A 27901-nucleotide genomic window follows, 5' to 3' on the forward strand; every position below is an offset into this window, starting at 1 on the left:
CCCGTGCCAATATGTCGCCCTGGGCGGCTGCCCATGTCGCCTATACCTAAATCCACCACTGCTACCATTCAAAAGTTTTGGGTCACATAAAAACATACATAAAATGAGTTGCAAAATGAATAGGAAATATAGTCAAGACGTTGACAAGGTTATAATTGATTGACATAATAATTGTGTCCTTCAAACTTTTCTTCTGTCAAAGAATCCGCCATTTGCAACAATTACAGCCTTGCAGACCTTTGGCATTGTAGTTGTCAATTTGTTGAAGTAATCTGAAGAGATTTCACCCCATGCTTCCTGAAGCACCTCCCACAAGTTGGATTGGCTTGATGGGCACTTCTTACGTACCATACGGTCAAGCTGCTCCCACAACAGCTCAATAGGGTTGAGATCCGGTGACTGTGCTGGCTACTTCATTATAGACAAAATACCAGCTGACTGCTTCTTCCCTAAATAGTTCTTGCATAGTTTGGTGCTGTGCTTTGGGTCATTGTCCTGTTGTATGAGGAAATTGGCTCCAATTAAGGATATGGCATGGCGTTGCAAAATGGAGTGATAGCCTTCTTTCTTCAAGATACCTTTTACCCTGTACAAATCTCCCACTTTACCACCACCAAAGCACCCCCAGACCATCACATTAACTCCACTATGCTTGACAGACGGCGTCAAGGACTCCAAACTATGCAAATATCTTTTGATTTTTTCTGCGTCTCACGAACGTTCTTCTTTGTGATCCGAACACCTCAAACTTAGATTAGTCTGTCCATAACACCTTTTTCCAATCTTCCTCTGTCCAGTATCTGTGTTATTTTGCCCAACTTAATCTTTTATTTTTAGTGGCCAGTCTGAGATACAGTATGGCTTTTCCTTTGCAACTCTGCCTAGAAGGCCAGCATCCCGGAGTCGCTTCTTCACTGTTGACGTTGAGACTGGTGTTTTGCGGGTACTATTTAATGAAGCTGCCAGTTGAGGACTTGTGAGGCGTCTGTTTCTCAAACTAGACACTCTAATGTACTTGTCCTCTGCTCAGTTTTGCACCGGGGCTTCCCACTCCTCTTTCTATTCTGGTTAGAGCCAGTTCACGCTGTTCTGTGATGGGAGTATTACACAGCGTTGTACGGGATCTTCAGTATCTTGGCAATTTCTCACATAGAATAGCCTTCATTTCTCAGAACAAGAATAGACCGACGAGTTTCAGAAGAAAGGTCTTTGTTTCTGGCCATTTTGAGCCTGTAATCGAACCCACAAATGCTGATGCTCCAGATACTCATCTAGTCTAAAGAAGGCCAGTTTTATTGCTTCTTTAATCAGAACAACAGTTTTCAGCTGTGCTAACATAATTGCAAAAGGGTTTTCTAATGATCAATTAGCCTTTTGAAATTATAAACTTGGATTAGCTAACACAACGTGCCATTGGAACACAGGAGTGATGGTTGCTGATAATGGGCCTCTGTACACCTATGTAGATATTCCATTAAAGAAATCAGCCATTTACAGCTACAATAGTCATATACAACATTAACAATGTCTACACTGTATTTCTGATCAATTTGATGTTCTTTTAATGGCCAAAAAATGTGCTTTTCCTTCAAAAACAAGGACATTTCTAAGTGACCCCAAACTTTTGAACGGTAGTGTATTTCACCTTTCACTGAGAAGACACCACGCACATTGTTACCAATTATCCCTCATGGCAAAGGGGCATATACTTTTTATGGTGGAGGTAGTAAGGATGAATAGGCCGAACTCAAGCTGCCTGGAAGTCTGAATCACTGACTGTGTTATGTGTCTGCCACAGCGATAGCCATAGCCACTGATGCAGATACCCTTTGTACCCCAGTTGACATGTAAGATCAGCCATGAGTCATATTTTAAACAAGCAAGGCAGGATAAATGGGGATAAGGCCTGGCGACCATTTTAGCTCAACTCCTCTTCACATTCACACACTGCTGTCCATGACGCCCCACCGACAGATGGTTGGTGGATACGACTGGTGTTGTGTTATATCACAGTGCCGTGGCAAAACAGATACAGGGGAATTACCTTGTTTATAGCAAACGGCAGGAAGAGTACCATTGATCAAGGGAATATTCTCTTTCCTCAAAGTTATTTCATTTGTATTTTAAGAATGCAGGCTAGTTTTTGCATGTTTCTCTTGGTATTTTCTTGGTATTTTCTTTGGTTATCTTGGCTTGTCAAGCTCTCAGTGGTTGTAGAAATCAGTTTGTCTTTCCAGTCCCTGCTCAGATAAGAATCCTGATCTTTGTCCGAAGGAGAAATAGATCGGACCAGGAAATGTCAGATCCCCTGAAAATTGTCAGATTAATAATTCATAGACTAATGATACTGTCAAAAGCAGCTGTCAAAAGGACAACGTCTGCTCACGTACAGCATCTCAATGTATTCATGTTAGATGGATCCAATCACTGAAGGTCATATAGAGTAATACATTATTGTCAGACTACATTTATTCAAGTGCTTCCAGAGAGCACTTCCTATTTCTCGCCTTGCTCTATCCTCTACTTCCTGGTCCCAAGCTTTAATGGCCTTAAGGTACAGGTTGCTCCCTGTGTGTATGTGTATGTGTGTATGTGTGTGTGTGTGTGTGTGTGTTTCTAGCACATGATGTAATCCACTTGATCTGAGGAACAGTAGGTCGAAGGAGAAGTCAGGTTGCAAAGTACACAGGGTCAAACAGTGAAGAACCATATTTCCCAATGTACAAGAAATCTAATAAGGATATGTTAAAAATCTAATAAAGATATATAGCTACAGTATATAGCTACAGTATATAACACTGACATTGTGACAAATCAGTAAGCAATGGTTATATATATATAGAAAAAGACCATAATGGGAACTGTCACGAAGAAGAAAAGAGCATGAGGGAAATCCTCCTCCACGAACATGTTGTTCCAGACCTAGCTGTTAGAGAACAGAATATCAGCACATGTGTGTGACTGCTGCCTATTTCCTGTTGTGAGCTATGAAGATGACAGCTGCCCCCTTGCATCTTGTGACTAAAGAAAATAAAACCTAATTGGCCAATTATTAATTCCCATGTTGCCTGGTCGGGGAGAATTGTATAATTTTAGCTAACCCTAACCCAAACCCTTTTCCTAACCTTAACCTATTTCTACTAACCTACTATGTTAATTCTCCTAACCTGCTGCATAAGTTCTCCTAACCTGCTACAAAAAGTAAATTATTTCTGTAGCTGTATATCATCTAGTCAAAACCTTGCCCAATGTCTAGTGTCTACACGGAGTACAGCAAAGGCTTGGAGTGGATAACTGAACATGCCAGCAATTTGTATTGAGAAAAGCAATTCAAATGTGCAATTGTGTGACAAAATCTGTAGTACCAAGGGCAATGCTGAATATATGGTACCATTGACATCCATTTAGTTGTTGCGCTGCTATGGCTTCTGGTAACCAAGCAAATGTCCAAAAGCTTCCTCCAATGCCATTCATGCTGTGATTATTGACTCTCACATCATCTTAGAGCTCAGGGGATTATAAAACTAGTTGATGAAATGTTTGTATGATGCCTTGAAATAGTTATTGCCTAATCACCACTTTCAGCTATATCAAGTACATTTAGACTAAACAAAAAAATTACCTATTTTGGAAGAAAATCACCAGTAATCACCATTCAATCATATTTTGTTTTCCAACCAATTTGCTTGTGTCACTTACAGTAGGTCATGTTAACCCCCTTATCCTCCCATCTAACCATCAGAAGAATCAGGCCATCTAACCATCAGGCCATCTAACCATCAGAAGAATCAGGCCATCTAACCATCAGGCCATCTAACCATCAGAAGAATCAGGCCATCTAACCATCAGGCCATCTAACCATCAGGCCATCTAACCATCAGGCCATCTAACCATCAGAAGAATCAGGCCATCTAACCATCAGGCCATCTAACCATCAGGCCATCTAACCATCAGGCCATCTAACCATCAGGCCATCTAACCATCAGAAGAATCAGGCCATCTAACCATCAGGCCATCTAACCATCAGGCCATCTAACCATCAGGCCATCTAACCATCAGGCCATCTAACCATCAGAAGAATCAGGCCAGATTGTGTCACTTGTTCTGTCACAGGTGTGACTAATTGCTCCTGTGATATCAGCAGGCGTTTCCATTGGACAATTGATCTAAGTGATATGTATTTAAACCCCTTTATTTTTGTGTTCCAGATGGCTGCCCACAGGAAGTGATGTTGTCACCCAGTTAGCTACCTCACGCTGACGGCGCAACCCAGATCCAAAATAACCTGTACATTTTCCATCATTTGACATTCCCAAAGACCATTATCAGAAGCTCATTGGTATCTCCTAGTACACAAAACACTAAAAGGGAATGATGAGTAATTTAATGCAGTTATTTACCACATTGTAAGGGCACTTGCATGTCAAAGTGAGGTATTTGATCATTAAAAAGACTAAGAAAAACACCTAGGCTGTTGGCCCCCTTCATGAAATCCTTAATTGTGGCTTGTTTTACGTGACAAGATGCAAACTAATTCAAACTAAGAGCAGCACATTAATGTATCATATTGAGTACTGTAGGCCTCTCACATCATGTAAGGGTTAATCATAGAGAGTATGACCGCTTAATATTCAAGAGCACAGATCTAGGGCATTGGCTGCGTTTAGACAGGCAGCCCGATTCTGATGGGGTTTTTTCTTCCACTAATTGGTCTTTTGAACAATCAGTTCTGAAAAAGATCTGATGTGAAAAGATCCTGATGTGATTGGTCAAAGACCAATTAGTGGAAAAAAGATCAGAATTGGGCTGCCTGTGTGAACGGAGCCTAAGTAGCCTAAGTGACTCCTTAGCCAGTCAAGAAAAGGTGGCTTAGCCAGACAAATAAAGACTCTGGGAGTATTATCCCTGATGGACTAATGGATATCTTAAAAAAACTAAACTAAACTAAATCAACCAGTAGATCTCTTCCAGTGATGTGGATGTGAGCCTGGGATTAAAGGGAAAGGGATCCTCCTCCATGCTGCTGCTACAGTGACAGTCACTATGCCTCAGCTCTCTTATTGTGTAACTAAGCCGTCATCAGTGTGTTCACTGACCACTAGCTAACCGCCTCTGCCTCTGCCTGCTTACTGTGGAGGTCGGGGTGTTACATATGGTCAAAGCAGAGTATAGCGTCAACTGATTTCCACATTGTTTTTACCAATAAATGCAGCAACCAATCCTGTAAAATAGACCAGTCATATTTGTGTGAATATCTGGTCATTGTAGACCAAAAAAACTGGATAAAAACATGAACTATGTTATAACATACTTGCAACTCTGAGGTCAGTAAATTACCCAACTGATTGATTATATTTATCCATCTGTAATTTCAGGAGCAAAATACCTGTCAACAGTCCACTGGCAACAACACAGTGTCAGTCGAACCCTGTGTTCTGAAGCCAGACACCTACAACCTATGCTTTATATTATATCCTGCCACACAGAGGACAGAACTGAAAGATGATGTCATTCACCTCTCTATGTTCCCCTGATTGTTCTACACAAGCAGATAGCTCCCTCCCCCAGACAGAGCAGTGTTATAACCTCCCTATCTCCCATCCCCAGACAAAGCAGTGTTATAACCTACCTATCTCCCATCCCCAGACAGAGCAGTGTTATAACCTACCTCCCATCCCCAGACAGAGCAGTGTTATAACCTCCTTACCTCCCATCCCCCAGACAGAGCAGTGTTATAACCTCCCTAACTCCCATCCCCCAGACAGAGCAGTGTTAAAACCTACCTACCTCCCATCCCCAGACAGAGCAGTGTTATAACCTACCTCCCATCCCCAGACAGAGCAGTGTTATAACCTCCCTAACTCCCATCCCCCAGACAGAGCAGTGTTATAACCTCCCTGCCTTCCATCCCCAGACAGAGCAGTGTTATAACCTACCTACCTCCCGTACCCTAGACAGTGCAGTGTTATAATCTCCCTACCTCCCGTTCCCCAGACAGAGCAGTGTTATAACCTCCCTATCTCCCGTCCCCCAGACAGAGCAGTGTTATAACCTCCCTAACTCCCATCCCCCAGACAGAGCAGTGTTATAACCTCCCTAACTCCCATCCCCCAGACAGAGCAGTGTTATAACCTACCTAGATCCCGTCCCCCAGACACAGCAGTGTTATAACCTCCCTAACTCCCATCCCCCAGACAGAGCAGTGTTATAACCTACCTACCACCCATCCCCCAGACAGAGCAGTGTTATAACCTCCCTATCTCCCGTCCCCCAGACAGAGCAGTGTTATAACCTCCCTATCTCCCGTTCCCCAGACAGAGCAGTGTTATAACCTCCCTACCTCCCGTTCCTGGCAGAATGGGCTGTAAACTACACCGGTCCTATTCATTAATTAATGACCCTACCTGAAGGGGCTGGCTAGTGGCTCGTGGAGCTGTCTACAGGAAGACAGTGTGATGTGTTATAGTGGTCTATGGTGCTCTGTGTTGGGAGGAAGAAGAACAGGGGAGGAGAGGCAGAGGCAGTACACCAGATGAGAGGAGAGGACGCCCTCTTTCCTCTTCAGCACCCCTCTCTGACCATCAATCATCCAAGGACATTGTGGTCCTGTCCAGGGTAGCCTACAGCGCAACCACCCAGCCCAGCCACCCAGCCAGGCAGGCAGAAGAGAGGAGAGGAGAGAGGGGGCAAGGAGCTGTAGCCTTCAGGGAGAAAGCAAAGTGGAAAATAATGGCAGCCGGGGAACGGCCTTCTTCCTGTCCTCCTCTCCAGCCAGTGCTGCTGGGCTTGGGGCCAGCGCTGCTCTCCTGCATCTCCACTGTATTCTCCCAGGTCCCAGATCCAGAGGTAAGAATGTGTTTGTTCATACACGTCTTTGTCCACTGGTTGAGGCTCATCATCGGGTTACTGCTTACGGAGGTCTGTCACACTCGCTCCCTCCCCTGTTTATAGGTTGGTTGCTTGTTTTCATGTGATTAATGAATGTGGCTTGTTTTCTATAGAGCTATAGTGTTGGGCGGCCCCTTAGACAATAGTCAATCTACATGTGTCGTAATGGGATACTTTGTGGTGGCGTTCTTCCTAGAGTAGCATGGCGAAGACGGGCCGTTGCAACATGCACAGACGTAGTGATAGCCATTTTCCCCCATTTGTATTTTCTAAAGCTGAGAGTGAAGCCGTAAGCAGCGGAATCAAACATGAAATACTGTAGCAGGCAGTTGAGAGCACCACGGCAGAATATAGAAGGGAGCTAATGCATTGTTTTGAAATGTGAGACTCCATGTTATACCACATACAGGGTGTTGTACAAAACAAGCAACACAATTCCATGCTAGATCAGAGAATAAACATGAAAGTTCTAGAAATGTCCGTCTTGATATAGTGACAACACATGCACTGTTATTGCTGATGGATACCCAGCCTGCTGATCGGGTGAACCATTTCCGTGTTGATATGCTGCACCAGCAGCGCCAGCAACATTTGTAGTTGGTGGGCGTTAGTGATGAAACCCTCCGATGAGGCAGAGTAGCTTTAATATTCATGTATATCCCTGACTTTGCTTCCATAGATCCAGAGTTTTCTCCTAGTTTTCCGAAGGTGGTCGCTCCATGTATTTGTATTTATCAGTCTCTGATATTCAAATGTTGATTTCAGAAGATTTTGGTATAGAGTTTAATAAAGAATAGGTGACAGATCCAGTAGGAAAAACTGATTCATGGATTCATGAATAAATATGAGCCATTTAAAAAAATATATTATTGATTGTAATGAAATTGGAATTTGGTGAACAAGGTCAATCATAACCCACTGTGCACAGATGTCATTTCAGCATCTAGTTTTGATTTACATTTGGTAAAGTTGTCAACTAACCTGAATTCACTGTGAAACCAACAAAAAATGTCACCATGTCATTGGATTTAGATTAAAAATTGGGTGAAAAAAAGACTAAATTCCCTTACGTTGATAACTTTTTTCAAATCCAATTAGTTTTCCATGTTGATTCAATGTTTTGTTCTTAATGTTTTGTATACTCAGTGTATTTTCATTCACTTAGGAGGTAGATTTCATTATGTTCAGAGAGGGAGCTAAATAATGGTAAATCTTAGAGGAAAATTATTATCATTTAGATAATAACAAGGAAAGAGAACCAGCATGCACATGACACCTATCCCAAATGATTTGAATTACAATACCCATGGGATGTATACTCGCTTGAAGAATGACATCCGGTTCAGTTTGAATATTCTCTCATGTACACTCTTAGAAAAAAGGGTTCCAAAAGGGTTCTTTGCGGAGGGATAGGGTTATTCTACCAAGAACCGTTTTGATCAGAAGAACCCTTTATGGAAGACAAGGGTTTTTTGTAAGGTAAAGGGTTCTACCTAAAACCTTTAACATCATAATAACTATTTTTGGAAGAAAGGGTTCTTTGATGATTCTTTAGAAGAGAAGAATGATTTAGAAGGCATGAAGGGTTATACATAGAACCATATATAATATTTCCCAGCATGCTCTATTGCAGGGAGATTTTCAGAATTGTTTGTTTACTGTAATACCTGTATCTGTGTTTTTGCATGTACAGTACATTGATTGGTTGATTGATGAATTGTATAATTTCATCTGTTAGTAATTGGATTTATTGCACCAGTTACTGAGATGGTTGTTCCAGTTTAGATGATTGAGGTAGTCTCAGTATTCAACCTTCCCTACCCTGGCAGTCATTCTGAATGCAGTTTGCGGGTGATTAACATTTCCACTTGTTGGATATCCTAACTCTGGCTGGATTCTAATAGAAATTACACATCACTTTATAAGCCAGTATAATGTGACTTGTAGGCCTGATGTGGCCTGTAAACCAGGAGATTCCTAACACCACTGTCACGGTCGTGATAATGGACGGACCAAGGTGCAGCGTGTGTTGAGTTCCACATCTTTATTTGCAGTGAAAACTTAAACGAAAAACAATAAACATACAACGAATGTGAACTACATGGTGCTGAATGCACTCATACAAAACAATATCACATAAAGCAAGTGGGAACAAATGACAACTTAAGTATGATCCCCAATCAGAGACAATGATAAACAGCTGCCTCTAATTGGGAACCATACTAAAACACCAACATAGAAATATAATGACTAGAACACCCCCGAGTCACGCTCTGACCTATACACCATAGAGAACCCACAGCCACTGTGTTAGGGTATAACTAGGCCCTCAAAGAAAGGCCTTATGATGTACAGTTTGTAATATATTGTTATAACTAATTACATTTTTAAGGCTAATAAGGCTGGTGGAACCATTCACAGAGGGTTCTAGGAAGAATCCTCCTAAGATAAAAGGGTTCTCAGTAGAACCTTTCATAGAGGATACTGGGGATTCTTTGAAGGACCCTACATAGAGGGTTCTGGATAGAACCCTCTGCAAAGGGTTCTACCCAGCACCAAAAAGGGTTCCCCAATGGGGACAAGCCAAAGAACCCTGTATGGTTCTACTTAGAAAAAAAATATGTTAAGAGTGTGTTCATTTTATGGCATAAAGTCAGAATTATCTCAACTAAGCCTTTCATGAATCAGGTTTGACATCAAAAATTCAACAACCACAGCAACTGCAAGCTGCAGCCAGAGTCAACTCTCCCAGTGGTTCTGAGTTGTCTCAATATGTTTACCAAAGTTATCTGGCTCATCTACTAATCCCACCACATCAAATAGGATAGCGAGAAAGACATTTTAGCATTACATAATCATGTTGAAATACTATGAATTCACTACTTTGAATTAAAGGCAGCAGAGTTACAATCTGTTTCCCCCCCTAAAGTGGCATTACACTCTGGAGTAAAGTCATGTCAGGCTACAAACAATTTTCATCAAAAATCCATTATTAGTTTTTGGTTTGGCAACAGGCTGATGGCCTTGGCAGATAGAACACATACTCATACGGTACACTGCTGATATTTGGAGATTGGCTGAGAAGTCAGACAAGGTTAGGCCCATGACATCTTGTTAACATGCTGACTCACCAAAGCCAATCAGCTCTAACACGCAGCTCCCAACTGAGGCCAAACACTCGGCCCTGTAAGACCCTGGCTGAGTGTGAAATGGAACCCTATTCCCTGTACAGAGCCCTAGGGCCCTGGTCAAAAGTAATACACTATGTAGGGAATAGATGGGCTTTGGTCAAAGGTAGTGCACTGTATTATGGGGAATTGGGTGTCATTTCGGACGCACCACTGTCAGTCACACTGAGATGAGAGACAACATGGCAATAATACTGTAACGGGGTGAGTGACTGGTTGCCGGAAAGTCAGGCGCAGGAGAGCAGAGATGGGTGATAACAGGAGAACTTTAATATACACCCTGGCCCAAAGGCACAGGCGAGGCAGCACAAAGCACAACCACGGTAACATGAACCGGATTAAACAAAACAAACAAACCTAGGTTTGAAACAAACCTAGCGCAAGCCAGCCTGTAGCGTAACACCCTACACAAAGAACAATTCCACACACAGACATGGGGGAAACAGAGGGTAATATACATTTAGTCTGATGAAGGAATGTGAAGCAGGTGTGCGGGAAAACAAGACAAAACAAATGGAAAATGAAAGGTGGAGCGGCGATAGCTAGAAGACCGGTGACTTCAACCGCCGAATGCCGCCCGAACAAGGAAAGGGACCGACTTCGGTGGAAGTCGTGAAAAATACTGAGAAAAATTACATAACAATTCAAAGAATTACAATTCTCTTATAAAATATACAGTACCTCAAGGCAATGGTCTTTCAGCATGTATGCTGTCTAGAAGAGTTTGGCCCAGAGTCATTTCCTACATATGATTTTATTTGTTGGTCAATCCACCAAATACTAAAGAACACATCTACATAAATAACAATGGCTTCAAGATGTACAATAATCCATGTTTTGATAATGTCATAGTTGTACATTGTTCCCATCCTGTTTATTGACTGTTATATTACATTTCACCCAAAGGAGGCTGGTGAGGGAATAATTAATGGAATGGAGTGAATGAATTGAATGGTATCAACCCCATGAAAACCAGGTGTTTGATGTGTTTGAGACCATTCCATTCATTCTGTTCCAGCCATTAATATGAGCCTGTCCTCCCCATTTAAAGTGCCACCAGCCACCACTGAAATTTGCACCGTTGGTCAAATGCACATCTGTAATATTCCATCCTGGTCATTATTGGAAAAGCACAGATACTTCACTACCTCCCTGTCAAGTTGAATCAAAAAAAGGTTTTTTGCTGAAAGGATATTATTCTTCCATTAATTATTTTTTTATTTTTTTTATTTCACCTTTATTTAACCAAGTAGGCCAGTTGAGAACAAGTTCTCATTTACAACTGCGACCTGGCCAAGATAAAGCAAAGCAGTGCGACACAAACAACAACACAGAGTTACTCATGGAATATTTTATTTATTTATTTTTGTTTTTTATTTTATTTCACCTTTATTTAACCAGGTAGGCAAGTTGAGAACAAGTTCTCATTTACAACTGCGACTTGGCCAAGATAAAGCAAAGCAGTTCGAGACATATAACAACACAGAGTTACACATGGAGTAAAAAAAACATACAGTCAATAATACAGTAGAAAAATGAGTCTATATACAATGTGAGCAAATGAGGTGAGATAAGGGAGGTAAAGGCAATAAATAGGCCATGGTGGGGAAGTAAATACAATATAGCAATTAAAACACTGGAATGGTAGATTTGACAGTAGATGAGTGTGCAAAGTCAAAATACTGGGGTGCAAAGGAGCTAAATAAATAAAGTAGGGGAAGGGGTAGTTGTTTGGGCTATTTATAGATGGGCTATGTACAGGTGCAGTGATCTGTGAGCTGCTCTGACAATTGGTGCTTAAAGCTAGTGAGGGAGATAAGTGTTTCCCGTTTCAGAGATTTTTGTAGTTCATTCCAGTCATTGGCAGCAGAGAAGTGGAAGGAGAGGCGGTCAAAGTAGGAATTGGCTTTGGGGGTGACAAGTGAATGCGTTCTACGGGTGGGTGCAGCTATGGTGACCAGCGAGCAGAGATAAGGCGGGACTTTACCTAGCAGGGTCTTATAGATGACCTGGAGCCAGTGGGTTTGGCGACGAGTATGAAGCGAGGGCCAGCCAACGAGAGCGTACAGGTCGCAGTGGTGGGTAGTATATGGGGCTTTGGTGACAAAACGGATGGCACTGTGATAGACTGCATCCAATTTGTTGAGTAGGGTGTTGGAGGCTATTTTGTAAATGACATCGCCAAAGTCGAGGATCGGTAAGATGGTTAGTTTTACAAGGGTATGTTTGGCAGCATGAGTGAAGGATGCTTTGTTGTGAAATAGGAAGCCAATTCTAGAATTAACTTTGGATTGGAGATGTTTTATGTGTGTCTGGAAGGAGAGTTTACAGTCTAACCAGACACCTAGGTATTTGTAGTTGTACACATGTTCTAAGTCAGAACCGTCCAGAGTAGTGATGTTGGACGGGCGGGCAGGTGCAGGCAGCGATTGGTTGAAGAGCATGCATTTAGTTTTACTTGTATTTAAGAGCAGTTGGAGGCCACGGAAGGCGAGTTGTATGGCATTGAAGCTCGTCTGGAGGGTTGTTAACACAGTGTCCAATGAAGGGCCAGAAGTACATAGAATGGTGTCATCTGCGTAGAGGTGGATCAGAGACTCACCAGCAGCAAGAGCGACATAGAGTGTCACCCCCTTTGAAGAGGGGGATCACCGCGGAAGCTTTCCTATCTTTAGGGATCTCGGACGATACAAAATAGAGGTTGAACAGACTGGTAATAGGGGTTGCAACAATGGCGGTGGATAATTTTAGAAAGAGAGGGTCCAGATTGTCTAGCCCAGCTGAATTGTACGGGTCCAGATTTTGCAGCTCTTTCAGAACATCTGCTATCTGGATTTGGGTGAAGGAGAAGCTGGGACGGCTTGGGCAAGTAGCTGCGGGGGGTGCGGAGCTGTTGGCCAGGGTTGGGGTAGCCAGGAAGAAAGCGTGGCCAGCCGTAGAGAAATACTTATTGAAATTCTCGATTATCGTGGATTTATCGGTGATGACAGTGTTTCCTAGCCTCAGTGAGGTGGGCATCTGGGAGGAGGTGCTCTTATGAATGTTTCTAATATTGCACTCTGAATTAAATAAAAACAATGTAATTTTTCACATGAAAATCACATTTGCTTGACAGTCATCTGAAGTAAGTGTTTTGGCTTTTTCCCAGATGTATTGTTCTATAAACCGTCTTCCCATTTCAGTGTGAGATTAGATTATTTACAACGGCAGAAAACATAATAAGTGTCCGTGTCCTGACCCATCACGTATTTATCAGTAGACATGAACTATGGGGCTAGATTAAACCAATGATTTGTATACACACTAGTTGACTGATAGGGGGCGCTGTGTTGAAACCACCATGACTCAATCATGGCACTGATCACACCATTGTAAAAAATTATTTTGGAAAAAATAGAAATGCATTTATTAATGTCTGCATTCGTTTTTGCCACATTTATTGCATTACAGACAACTTAATGCATACTTTTAAATTGCATTATGTGAGATAAACATAAAAAAATGCACAAATATTTTTTTCTCCTTAAAGTACGTATATTCTTTTTGATTACTAACGCTACTGTCCCCACTACAACAAAAAAACACTTAAAAACATGTAATTTTGTCCTTGAAAGAATTAATTGAAATACTGTAGAATTCCATTCATTCCTATGGAGGACTGCTCCTGCTGGGGAGTGCCAATATGGCCGACCGGTGGCTTCAAAGCCTCTCAATAGCATACATAATACATAGCGTCAGCAATCCAGAGTTTATATATAGTGCATTCGGAAAGTCTTCAGACTCCTTCCCTTTTTCCACATTTTGCTACATTACACCGTTATTTTAAAATGGATTAAATAAAACATTTTCCTCATCAATCTAGAAACAATACCCAATATTGACAAAGCGAAAACAGGTTTTTAGAAATTTTTGCAAATGTGTAAAAAAGAACATGAACATGATTTGGAAAGGCACACACCTGTCTATATAAGGTCCCACATTTGACAGTGCATGTCAGAGCAAAAACCAAGCCATGAGGTCGAAGGAATTGTCCGTAGAGCTCCGATACAGGATTGTGTCGAGGCATAGATCTGGAGAAGGGTACCAAAACATTTCTGCAGCATTGAAGGTCCCCAAGAACACAGTGGCCTCCATTATTCTTAAATGGAAGAAGTTTGGAACCACAAGACTCTTCCTTGAGCTGGCTGCCCGGCCAAACTGAGCAATCGGGGGAGAAGGGCCTTGGTCAGTGAGGTGACCAAGAACCCGATGGTCACTCTGATAAAGCTTCAGAGTTCCTCTGTGGAGATGGGAGAACCTTCCATAAGGACAACCATCTCTGCAGCACTCCACCAATCAGGCCTTTATGGTAGAGTGCCCAGATGGAAGCCATGAGAAATAAGATTCTCTAGTCTGATGAAACCAAGATTGAACTCTTTGGCCTGAATGCCATGTGTCACGTCTGGAGGAAACCTGGCACAATCCCTACAGTTAAGTATGCTGGTGGCAGCATCATGATGTGGGGATGTTTTTCAGCAGAAGGTACTGGGAGATGAGTCAGGATCAAGGGAAAGATGAGCTAGCGCTGAATTCCCCCATTTTCTCAAGACCTATCTGAAATAAAAACAAGTGTTGAAATGCGAATACTCAGACTAACACTATAACCTTCAACACGTTAGAGACTCTTTTTAGTCAGCAAAAAACATGCTTCCAATCATATCATATCAATATCTCAAAAACAATATCTTAAGATTGTTGTCACACTAAAGAAGGAGCATGTTCAGTTTAAAAGTGCCCTTTTCCTCTCCACCAAACAAACAGTGTTTGGATCCCTCTAATTAGGGGGAGAGTGCTTAATGTTTTCTTCCATTCACTCTTTGTGCCAAGATGTGTGATTCATTCTCCTCCATCAGTGCCATTCACTCAGTGAGGCAATTATTTGGTTTCCATTGTGTTCTTACAGTATTTCTCAGCATTCGGTAGCTTTCCAGGGCCTTATTTCCAACTTGAGTTTTCAGCAAAAGTTGGGTTAAGTCAACATAACATAACAAATTGGTGGGGAAAAAATTACTTAATACACATTCTAGTGTTTAAAGTGATTGGGTATGACACGACAAACATAAAGTTGGTCTTTGTCTATTTTGTTGCTTGTTGTTCAATGCTCTTGTTTTTTTCAATTGTTCTTATTCAGATAGTCATCATTCTATTTCTGTGAAGGTGGTTGGGATTCAACCCATTGTTCTCTATTTTTGAGGCAATTTGTGAGGCAGATTAGATTTTTTTAGGCATGTGCTGGTAGCTCTCACAAGTGGCCTAAGGTTGATTGAGATATTCGGAATATGAAGGGGTCATGAGGGGTCACACCAGACTGGCATGTTCCACATTCTGCATGATCTACTAAATCCTATTTTTCAGGGTTTTATTCCAAGCCTATCTTCCCTGTTGTTTTCTCCCTAAACACACAGTGACATAAACTTCCCACTGGGCACAGACGTCAATTCAATGTCTATTCCATGTTGGTTCAACATCATTTCATAGAAAATTCAACCAGTGTGTGCCCAGTGGGTTGTTTTTTCCAATTCTGTATTTCCTCCAGTTGTCTTTCCACAATGTCTCTTCAGAAACTAAAAGGAAGCGAAAACTATTATTCTCTCAATCAGATTGATATTTGCTTCCATTGCGGTATTTTTTCAATTTGCATTAGACTAATTTATATGAAGATCCTCAAACTGCATAGTGATTTGAAGAGTACCTGTCTAGATTACACAATAAGTAACTAATGCACATTTTGACTCTTTTTCCTCAGCTTTTACCGACAGATCCCCCAAAGAAACCAGACCCAGTCACTTCAGAAACAGTCGTGTTCTGGGGACTGCGGTTATGGCAGGTTATTGGCATCTTCTCTATGTTTATTCTAGCAGTCAGTAAGTATTTCTCCAGACCTGTCATAATCGTGTGCCAGACTCATTCAAGATGATTTATGAGATGAGAATATTCACACATATTCACTTAAGTATCTATCAACCTCACATCAATTCTCCCTTCCAATTCTATTTACATAAATCACATTAATAAAATGTATTATACATCAGTCAGTTAGTCAGTTAGTTAGTTAGTCAATCAGTAGTCAGTCAGTCAGTCAGTTAGCTAGTTAGTCAGTCAGCCTGTTCAGTCAGTCAGTCAGTCAGTAATTTAGTCATTCAGCCAGTTAGTTAGTCCATCAGTTAGTTAGTCACCCAGTTAGTTAGTCCATCAGTTAGTTAGTCAGTTAGTTAGTTAGTGAGTCAGCCAGTTAGTTAGTCCATCAGTTAGTTAGTCAGTTAGTTAGTTAGTGAGTCAGCCAGTTAGTTAGTCCATCAGTTAGTTAGTCAGTTAGTTAGTTAGTGAGTCAGCCAGTTAGTCCATCAGTTAGTCAATGTCAGTCAGTTAGTCAATTAGTCAGTGAATCAGTCAGTCAGATAATCAGTTAGTCAGTCAATTAGTCAGTCAGTTGGTTGGTCAGTCAGTCAGTCAGTCTGCAGTTAGTCAGTCAGTCAGTCAGTTAGATAGTTAGTCAGTCAGCAAGTTAGTTAGTCAGCCAGTTAGTCAGTCAGTCAGTCAGTCAGTCAATCATTTAGTCAGTCAGTCAGTTAGTTAGTTAGTCAGCCAGTTAGTTAGTCCATCAGTTAGTCAATTAGTTAGTCAGTCAGCCAGTTAGTCCGTCAGTTAGTCAATGTCAGTCAGTCAGTCAGTCAGCCAGTCAATTAGTCAGTCAGTTAGTCACTCAGTCGGTTAGTCAGTCGGTTAGTCAGTCAGTCAGTTAGTCAGTTAGTCAGTCAATCAGTTAGTCAGTTAATCAGTCAGTCAGTCAGTTAGTCAGTTAGTTAGTCAGTCAGTCTGCAGTTAGTTAGTCATCAGTCAGTCAGTCAGTGAATTAGTCAGTCAGTCAATCATTCAGTCAGTTAGTCAGTCAGTCACTTAGTCAGTCAGTCAGTCAGTCAGTCAGTCAATTAGTCAGTTAGTTAGTCAGTCGTTTAATCAGTCAGTCAGCCAGTCAGTTAGTCAGTAAGTCAGTCAGTCAGTCGGTTAGTCAGTCAGCCAGTCAGGCAACTAGTCAGTAAGTCAGTCAGTCAGTCAGTTAGTTAGTCAGTTAGTCAATCAGTCAGTCAGTCAGTTATTTAGTCAGTCAGTTAGCCAGTCAGTCAATTAGTCAATCAGGTAGTCAGTTAGTCAGTCAGTTAGTCAGTCAGTTAATTAGTCAGTCAGTCAGTCAGTTAGTCAGTCATTTAGTCAGTCATTTAGTCAGTCAGTCAGTCAGTCAGTCAGTCAGTTAGTCAGTCAGTTAGTCAGTCAGTCAATTAGTCAGTTATTTAGTCAGTCAGTCAGTCAGTTAGTCAGTCATTTAGTCAGTCAGTTAGTCAGTCAGTCAGTCAGTCAGTTAGTCAGTCAGTCAGTTAGTCAGTCAGTCAATTAAGGCACAATGCCACAGCTCAGCTACAGTGGGTATCATAAGTATCCACACCCCTTTTCACATTTTGTTGCATTACAAAGTGGGATTGAAAAATTAAATGATAGGGATTGAATGATTTTCTAAGGACTACTCTTTTCTCTGTCCCCCATACGAACAACTTGTTGAAAGCCGCATGAAGAAAGGCATTGAAAGTTAAAAGATGGGTAACAATAACAAATAACACATTGAATATACTCCTGCTTCCTGTTTACAAACAAAAGCTCAAACAGGAAGTACCCATGAGGCGCTCCGTAGAGAGCATCGACGAGCTAACCACCTCCAGCTTCATCAGGAAATGTATCGCCAATGTTGTCCTCACAGTAAAGGTTCACTGCTCCACAACCAAAAGCCCTGGATTAACACAGAGGCATGCAATACGTTTAAGGACAGAACTACTGCACACAGGGCTATCGCAGCCAACCCAGAGGCTATGACTGAGGACACGAACGCGTACAAGAAGTCCCGCAACGACCTCTGCAGAGCCATCAAACAGGCAGAAGGACAATATAGGAACAAGGTGGAATCCGATTACACCGGCTCCAACACCTGACGCATGTGGCAAGGGCTACAGTCCATTACGGATTACAAAGGAAGACCTAGCCGTGATCTTCCCAACAATGTCTCTCTACCAGATGAACTCAATGCGTTTTATGCACGCTTCAACAAAAAACAACACCAAGCCTCTTCTCCCTCAGGAGGCTGCAACTATTTGGCATGGCCCCAAAGATCCTCAGGAAGTTTTACAGCTGCACCATAAAGAGCATCCTGACTGGTTGTATTACCATCTGGTATGGCAACTGCACCGCCCTCAACAGGAAGGCCCTACAGAGGGTGATGCGGACGGCCCAGCGCATCACTGGGGGTGATTCTCAAGCCATCCAGTACGTACATGCCAGACAGTGTCTGAGAAAGGCTCAAAGAATTGCCAAACACTCCAGCCACCCAAAACATTGACTGTTCTCCATACTCCATAGCATCAATGCTCAGAGCAACATACTCCTAAACAGCTTCTATCCCCTGGCAATAAGACTGTTAAATGGCTAACAGCTGCTGCTCTCTATCTCCCACAGACTATCCACACCAGCTCTATGCCCACTCTGGCACAAACACCTTCACTGTCACACTTGTGTTTGTTTCTTTTCTTTTTTTTTTGTAATAATTTTTTTGACCCCAATTTCATTATATCCAACTGCGATCCAATTACAATCTTGTCTCATCGCTGCAACTCCCCAACGGGCTAGGGATAGGCGAAGGTCGAGTCATGTGTGCTCCGAAACATGACCCGCCAAACCACGCTTCTTAACACCCGCCCGCTTAACCCGGAAGCCAACTGCACCAACGTGTTGAAGGGAAACACCACTCAACTGATGACCGTTGTCAGCCTGCAGGCGCCCAGCCTGCCACAAGGAGTCGCTAGAGCGCGAAGAGCCAAGTAAAGCCTCCTCGGCCAAACCCTCCCCTAACCTGGACGACGTTGAGCCAATTGTGCGCCGCCCTGTGGGACTCCCGATCACGGCCGGTTGTGACACAGCTTGGGATCAAACCCAGGTCTGTAGTGACACCTCAAGCACTGTGATGCAGTTCCTTAGACCGCTGCGGCACTCGGGAAGCCCCACTTTTGTGTACTTAAAAAAATATATACACTATCATTCAAAAGTTTGGGGTCACTTATAAATGTCCTTGTTTTGAAAGAAAAGCACATTTTTGGGCCATTAAAATAACATCAAATTGATCAGAAATACAGTGTAGACATTGTTAATGTTGTATATGACTATTGTAGCTGGAAATGGCAGATTTTTTAAATGGAATATATACATAGGCGTACAGAGGCCCATTATCAGCAACCATCACTCCTGTGTTCCAATGGCACGTTGTGTTAGCTAATCCAAGTTTATAATTTCAAAAGGCTAATTGATCATTAGAAAACCCTTTTGCAATTATGTTAGCACAGCTGAAAACTGTTGTCCTGTTTAAAGAAGCAATAACACTGGCCTTCTTTAGACTAGTTGATTATCTGGAGCATCAGCATTTGTGGGTTCGATTACAGGCTCAAAATGGCCAGAAACAAAAAACTTTCTTCTGAAACTTGTCAGTCTATTCTTGATCTGAGAAATGAAAGCTTTTCCATGCGAGAAATAGCCAAGAAACTGAAGATCTCATACAACGCTGTGTACTACTCCCTTCACAGAACAGCGCAAACTGGCTCTAACCAGAATAGAAAGAGGAGTGGGAGGCCCCGGTGCACAACTGAGCAAGAGGACAAGTACATTAGAGTGTCTAGTTTGAGAAACAGACGCCTCACAAGTCCTCAACTGGCAGCTTCATTAAATAGTACCCGCAAAACATCAGTCTCAATGTCAACAGTGAAGAGGCGACTCCGGGATGCTGGCTTTCTAGGCAGAGTTCCGCTGTCCAGTGTCTGTGTTTTTTTGCTCATCTTAATCTTTTCTTTTTATTGGCCAGTCTGAGATATGGCTTTTTCTTTGCAACTCTGCCTAGAAGGCCAGCATCCCGGAGTCGCTTCTTCACTGTTGACATTGAGACTGGTGTTTTGTGGGTACTATTTAATGAAGTTGCCAGTTGAGGACTTGTTGGGCGTCTGAAACAGGTTAAAGAAGGATTTTTAAGCCTTGAGACAACTAAGACATTGTGCACGTTTACCATTCAGAGGGTGAATGGGCAAGACAAAAGCTTGAAGTGCCTTTTAATGAAATATTGTAGTAGGTGCCAGGCACACCGGTTTGTGTGAAGAATTGCAACATGGGCGAGCATCCCTGTAGATCGCTTTCAACACCTTGTAGAGTCCATGCCCCTACGAATTGAGGCTGTTCAGAGGGCAAAAGGGGGAGCAAGTCAATATTAGGAAGGTGTTCTTAATGTTTTGTACACTCAGTATATATTATTATTACTATCAATACATTGTTGGGAAAGAGCTCTTAAGGTAAGAATTTCACTGTACTGTTTTACAGCTGTTGTATCCTGTGCACGTGACAAATAAACGTAGAACTTGAAACTTTGAAACCTGAAGTTAATAATTATGCTGTGGATGATGTATTAAACTACACAGACACATCAAAGATACAGTCCTCCTTTTGAACTGAGCTGTAGGACAGGATGGAAACTTCTCAGGGATGTCACTATGAGGCCATTGGTGATTTTAAAACAGATACAGAGTTCAATGGCTGTGATGGGAGAAAACTGAGGATGGATAAAAAAACATTGTAGTGACTCCTAAATGACAGAGTCAAAAAAATTATACAGAATACAAATAATCTAAAACATGCATCCTATATGCAACAAGAGACCAATGTAATGATGCAAAAAAACATGGGAAAGGAATGTACTTATTGGCCTAAATGCAAAGCCTTATGTTTGGTGCAAATCCAACAGAATACATCACTGAGTAACTGCCACCTTATTTTCAAGCATGGTGGTGGCTGCATCATTGTATGTGTTTGCTTGACATCGGCAACGACTGGGGAGTATTTCAGGATAAAAATAAATGGGAGAGAGCTAAGCGTCGGCAAAATCCTAGAGGAAAATCTGCTTCAGTCTGCTTTACACCAGACACTGTGAGAGGAATTTCACCTTTAAGCAGGACAATAACCTACTGTACAACACAAGGCCACATCTACATTGGAGTTGCTTACCAAGAAGACAGTGAATGTTCCTGCTTGGCTAAGTCAGCAAGACAAAGGAGCTGATCGTGCACCAAGTCTGGAACCAACGGGATCCTCAATAGCTTCTACTCCCAATTCATAAGACTGCTAAACAAGATTGCTAAATAGCTAATCAAATGGCTAGCCGGATTAACTGCATTGACCATGTTTGCATTAACTCTCCTACACTGACTCTATGCACACACACTGGACTCTAACAAAACACACTCACAAATACTTACACTGACACCCCAACAAACACATACACACCTGAACACATACATTTTTTCACTCTCTCTCCTGCACTGACTATGCACACACACTGGACTCTACCCACACGCTCACACATACTTACATAGACAACCTAACACACACATACGCCCAAACACACACACAACACGCACAGACAAGCATACTGACACCACACACACAGTCACACACACAGACATACTTTCACACTCACCACATACGTTGCTGCTAATGTTTATTATCTATCCTGTTGCATAGTCACTTTACCGCTACCTGTACATAGCTACCTCAATTACCTCGTACCACTACACATCGACTCGGTACTGGTACTCCCTGCTTTTTTTACTCATTATTTTTATTCATTATTCAGTGTATTTATTTCTCGTGTCACTCTGTGTATATATATATATATACAGTTGAAGTCGGAAGTTTACATACACCTTATCCAAATACATTTAAACTCAGTTTCTCACAATTCCTGACACTTAATCCTAGTAAAAATTCCCTGTCTTAGGTCAGTTAGGATCACCCCTTTATTTTAAGAATGTAAAATGTCAGAATAACAGTAGAGAGAATGATTTATTTCAGCTTTTATTACTTTCATCACATTCCAAGTGGGTCAGAAGTTTACATACACTAAATTAGTATTTAGTAGCATTGCCTTTAAATTGTTTAACTTGGGTCAAACATTTTGGGTAGCTTCCCATGGTTGGGATGGTGTTGTTCAGCTTGCAAGCGTCCCCCTTTTTCCTCGAAACATAACGATGGTCATTATGGCCAAACAGTTCTATTTTCGTTTCATCAGACCAGAGGACATTTCTCCAAAAAGTACGACCTTTGTCCCCATGTGCACTTGCAAACCGTAGTCTGGCTTTTTTTTATGGCGGTTTTGGAGCAGTGGCTTCTTCCTTGCTGAGCGGCATTTCAGGTTAAGTCGATATAGGACTAGTTTTACTGTGGATATAGATACTTTTGTACCTGTTTCCTCCAGCATCTTCACAAGGTCCTTTGCTGTTGTTCTGGGATTGATTTTCACTTTTCGCACCAAAGTACGTTCATCTCTAGGAGACAGACCATGTCTCCTTCCTGAGCGGTATGACGGCTGCGTGGTCCCATGGTGTTTATACTTGCGTACTATTGTTTGTACAGATGAAACAACAAACAAAAAACTTTTGACCAGTAGTTTATATATTTTATCTTTAACTTTTCATTGTTGGAAAAGGACCCGTAAGTCAGCATTTCACTTTTTGTCTTCACCTGTTGTTACAAAGCATTTCATTTGAAGTTACAGTTTTAAATCTGCTTGAAAATCGATGGAAAGACTTAAAAATTGCTGTCTAGCCTTGATCCCCAACACCTTGACCAAACTTGAAGATTTTTTTCAAGAATAATGGGCAAATATTGCACAACTCACAGAAGCAGTTAGCTGCCAAAGGTGTTTTGAACACATATTGACTCAGGGGGGTGAATAGTTATCTAATTAAGGGTATATTAGTGTTTTAGTTTTCATTAATCTAAGAGAAATGTTAGAATTTTTCTTCCACTTTGACATTAGTGAATATTTCGTGTAGATCATTGTCAAAAAATGACATTTAAATCCACTTTAATCCCACTTTGTAACACAAAATGTGATGAAATTCAAGGGGGTTGAATGCTTATGATAGGCAAAGTATTTGGCTTTATGGTCCAACTGGTTTGCATACTGAACAGATATATTGCATGATGCATGGAGAGGCGAATGTGTAATTTGTTGTTTAATTGTGAGATGCAGGGCTTTAGACCTTAGCCAAGTTAAACTGAACTCCATGATGTATTTCACATCAACAGAGTTGAGCAGCAACTAGTGTGGGCGGACTGGAGCTCCTACATCACATAGAAGTTTGTATAAAAAACAATGGATTTCAGGCCTCCCGAGTGACGCAGTGGTGTGTGCCACTAGAGATTCTGGGTTTGAGTCCAGACTCTGTCGCAGCTGGCCACAACCGGGAGACCCATGGATCGGCGCAAAATTGTCCCAGAGTCGTCCGGGTTAGGGGAGGGTTTGGCTGGCAGGGATGTTCTTGTCCCATCGTGCACTAGCGACTCCTGTGGCGGGCCGGGCTCAGTACACACTGACACGGTCACCAGGTGTACGCTGTTTCCTCCGACACATTGGTGCGGCTGGCTTCCGGGTTAAGTGGGCATTGTGTCAAGAAGCAGTGCAGCTTGGTTGGTTTGTGTTTCGGAGGATGCACAGCTCTCGACCTTCGCCTCTCCTGAGTCCGTATGGGAGTTGCAGCGATGAGACAAGACTGTAACTACCAATTGGATTCCATGAAATTGGGGAGAAAAAGGGTAAAAGTAAAACATTATAATTTATAAATACTATGGATTTCAGCACCCAAGAACAGTACTCAATTACACGGGACAATGTGTGGAGTTGAGTTTTACTTGGCTAAAGAGACGTTGGTCTCAATGGGACTCCGCTAAAATAAAGGTAAAATAAATACCATGGTCCTGTAATATTATATGCGCTGAACTGTCATGGTGGTTACTATGAGGGAGGGTTCCAAATGGTAATGGCATCGTCTGTTTGTGATTTTTTATCAAACCACATGATGCATGGTTCAATAAGAGGTGGAGGACAGCAATTACACTTCACAAGACAAAGATGGCATTCTAGTTTAGTGATAATCCATTAGACATCTATACAGTAATAGTTTACCATGTCATGACAGAGCCCAAATCAACAAAAAGGAAAATAGTCTGATAACAGCGGATAATGAAGTGTCACTTATACAGTTATATAATAGCTGTAATGTAACACAGTTGAGTAGTGTCTAATTCAAAATGTCTTCAGATGTACATCAGAAACACATAACATTCCACATAGAAAATACTATTATATTTTATCTTTCTCTCTTTGTCTCCCTCTTTCTCCATTTGTAAGTCATCACCCTATGCTGCATCTTCAAATGCCGTATCCCCAGGACGAAGAAGGAGATTGAGGCGCGACATGCTCAGAGAGTAGCAGCGAAGGACTACGCCAACACACTGGAGACAGTGCCTCCTCTCAACGAGCTCACAGAGATCCCAGGAGGTAAGTAGGCTAAAGCTCCTCTCAGAATCTCCTCAAGAATACTATGGTGCACATTATAGAAAATACCTTCTGCCCATGACAAAAGTCCTAAGGAGTTAGTTGTGGTGTACATTTTACGACATCCCTACTACTCTCTATGACAAAGTCCGTAGGAGGCAGGTGCGGTGTACATTTTAAGTCATCCTTTCTCCCTGTGACAAATGTCCCTACTCTCTTTGAACTACATTATAACTTTACAAATGGAAAAAAAGTCACACTCATCTCTCCTTGGTGAAATAAATCCACAGCAAGGAGAAAATTAAGTGCGAGGTGTGCATCCTTTATTTACTTACATTACTCTAAGAACTACTCTGACAGGCAACTGCTGAGCGAGTTCTGGATGCTATTAATGAAATACCACCTGCTAGGCCTGTTTATACAGTAGGAGAATCATAGCTGTTTGACTTGGCACACTAACAAGACTGGGCCCCTGACAGCTTTTGTATTAATTCATTTGATGTTTCTCTCAGATTTCATCATATTATGCTAATGGTCATCACTTCCAATCATTCGAAGCTACGATATGTTTTCTCTCATTTCCGACGGATAACAAGCAGCACAAAATCACACACCTCTGTCTGAATCTCTCTGGATACAAATGGTGTTTTGAATTTGTTTAATGTGCCATATTTTCCCTGTCCTATCTGACTGAAGATGTAGATGGAGTCAACATAGACATATAGTCTTGGAGATACAAACACACTCTGGATTAATGAATACAGGATATTCAAAGTTTCATTGACTTTACATTAAAGCTTTTTCCTCTTCTATGTCAGGGTCTGTCTCCTTTGCAACTGTTCTAACTTTCATGCCTTCCCTTTGGCTTCTTCCTCCCTCAATCCTTCATCTTCCAACCCTATCCCTTCCATTTTACCTGTACCATTCCTCTCCAAACCCTGTCTTTCCTCCTCTCTTCCTTGTGTTCCTCTCTCTCTTCCTCTTCACTATCCTCTTTCTCTTCATCCTCCCTCTTTTCCTCCTCATCCTCCCTGACCTCCTCTTCCTACTCTCTATCCTCACACTCGTCTTCCACTCTATCCTCCCTCTCTTCCTCCCCCTCATCCTTCTCCATGTCTGCCTCTTCATCCTGTCCCTCCAGTGCTCCTGGACACTTCATCCCTCCCGACAGTCTCTGAGCAGGTCGAGGCTCGCAGCGCCAGCAGCAGCCAGCTCCCAGTGGTGAGAGAGGAGGAGGAGCTCACTGGCCCCCTCACTCAGCCTGAGACTGGATGACTTTCCTCCCTCCTTCTCCTCCTTCTGGTCCCCCTCACTCAGCCTGAGACTGGATGACTTTCCTCCCTCCTTCTCCTCCTTCTGGTCCCCCTCACTCAGCCTGAGACTGGATGACTTTCCTCCCTCCTTCTCCTCCTTCTGGTCCCCCTCACTCAGCCTGAGACTGGATGACTTTCCTCCCTCCTTCTCCTCCTTCTGGTCCCCCTCACTCAGCCGGAGACTGGATGACTTTCCTCCCTCCTTCTCCTCCTTCTGGTCCCCCTCACTCAGCCTGAGACTGGATTACATCCATCCCTCCGTTTCCTATTTCTTCTCAACTTCTCTCTCTCCACATTCCTATTTATGTTCTGACAAAATGGGCAATCCACTAGAGGGAATATTGGAGCACGCAGCTCAGCAATCAGTAATTCACAAAAAAGGAATGAATAGCTGAATAGAATAGTTCATTGAGTAGCTCAGCGTTCGTCATTACTTCCCAGAAAGAATGACTTGGAGATTGTTGAGAATATTGCCTGCTTAAGAGTTACAATTTTAGGTGTTAAGTACTTGAAATGGGTTTTCACTATTTCCTCATCTGCTCTTTGTTGATATACTCATCCTTGTCGATCACACATTGACTGTACATTGGACACAGAACTGCAAGTTCCGTATCTGGTAGCCAACTGTGGATTATGAAAAAATGTAGATTAATCTTTAAGGCTTCTGTCAGTGATGTTGCATGTCTATGCCTGTCATTCGTTCTTTTTCCTTCTCTTCCTCAATCTGTAAGCTTGGCTTTGAATAAATATAGCTTCCCTTTTATGCAAGCTTATACAGTAACACCCGTGATAACCAACCCTGGTCCTGGAGAGCTACAAGGTACTCAGGCTTTTTCTCAACCTAGAACCAACAATGTCTTAACTGTAAGTCGAATCGCATGTTTTAGTGTTGAAAAAATGCCTGCACACCGTGTGTAGATCATCCAGGTCTAAGGTTGGTAGCCACTGACAAACTGTACTTGTTGTGTTATCTTTGTCTTGTTTCTGCACATGCCTTCTGTCCTATCGAAGTATCACACATGTTTACATGGGTATACATGGGTCTAAAATACATATATATATATATAATGCACAATATCAGTACTATACCACAATATCGGTATTATTATTTTTACAATACCATGAACAAAATGATGCTTTTTGGGGACGGACTCTGTATTTGGACTGCTACCATAATGAGTGTGTCAGTCAGAGACAAGCTTAATCCATGAGAGAAATCATAATCTCCATGAAAGAGAACATAATGTCACATCCAGCTGTATATTATAATGCAGCATAAGGGGATACTGGATCTAATATGCAGTTATTTACGCAGCAAAACCTCTGCAGTGAACATATAAGTAGTTAACCATGTGCAGCGAGAGAGAGAGAGAAAGGCTGTGTGGCAATTATAAATGGAAAGGATTAACAGATATGGTTTATAATCGTGGAGACTCATGAACCCCACACAGCTGTCTGTTTACCCCGGGATTCATCCAAGCCTAACCTTTAAGAATCCATTCTGGGCATTGACCACAATGTTGAACCAAATAACAGTCTTCATCCTTAAACTATCTAGGCTCCGATTCCGATCTGATTTAAGCGTGCGTAAATGGAACGTTGTTCCCTTTGTATGCACTTTTCTCTCAACGCGTATTCTGACCTTGAATTTAAGCATGAGAATAGCATGCTATTTACCCGCTATTCATTTGGGGTGGAGAATTAAGAAATTAAGGTGTGGCGGTGGTGTGTCTACAGATAAACCGTATTCTGACCTTGATTTCATTCCCTCATAATTCCACCACATTTAGTAAGGAAACCATGACTTAAGGTTGAGCGAACCTGCCGGTTTCACGTGGGAAAAGCATCTACTTTCTTATAGAAATAACAGCATTCTCTATGCACTGTAATTTATACATTGATAAGAGCTATTGATATGAGCTAGGTAAATTAGTAATCCGTTTTGGAGAAGGGGATTGTAAATACATAGCAATTGTTTTAAATGCTTATTCCTTATGATCCCTGGAGATGAATGCGAAACCAGCCATATGGAAGCAAACTGAAAATCGGTTCACAACGAA

At 42.0% G+C, this 27901-nt stretch overlaps 1 protein-coding gene across 1 annotated transcript; it reads left to right on the forward strand.

Annotated features, from left to right (window-relative positions):
* The first annotated feature begins 6463 nt into the window (after positions 1–6463).
* Positions 6464–26604, forward strand: LOC106569331 (transmembrane inner ear expressed protein-like). Its single transcript, XM_014140570.1, has 4 exons — positions 6464–6846; positions 15862–15979; positions 24382–24531; positions 25670–26604. The coding sequence occupies exons 1-4, from the start codon at positions 6730–6732 to the stop codon at positions 25801–25803; spliced, it is 519 nt and encodes a 172-aa protein (XP_013996045.1). The 5' UTR covers positions 6464–6729; the 3' UTR covers positions 25804–26604.
* Positions 26605–27901: the final 1297 nt, after the last annotated feature.

This window comes from Salmo salar, chromosome ssa14 (assembly GCF_905237065.1).
Source record: "Salmo salar chromosome ssa14, Ssal_v3.1, whole genome shotgun sequence".
NCBI classification, from domain to species: domain Eukaryota; kingdom Metazoa; phylum Chordata; class Actinopteri; order Salmoniformes; family Salmonidae; genus Salmo; species Salmo salar.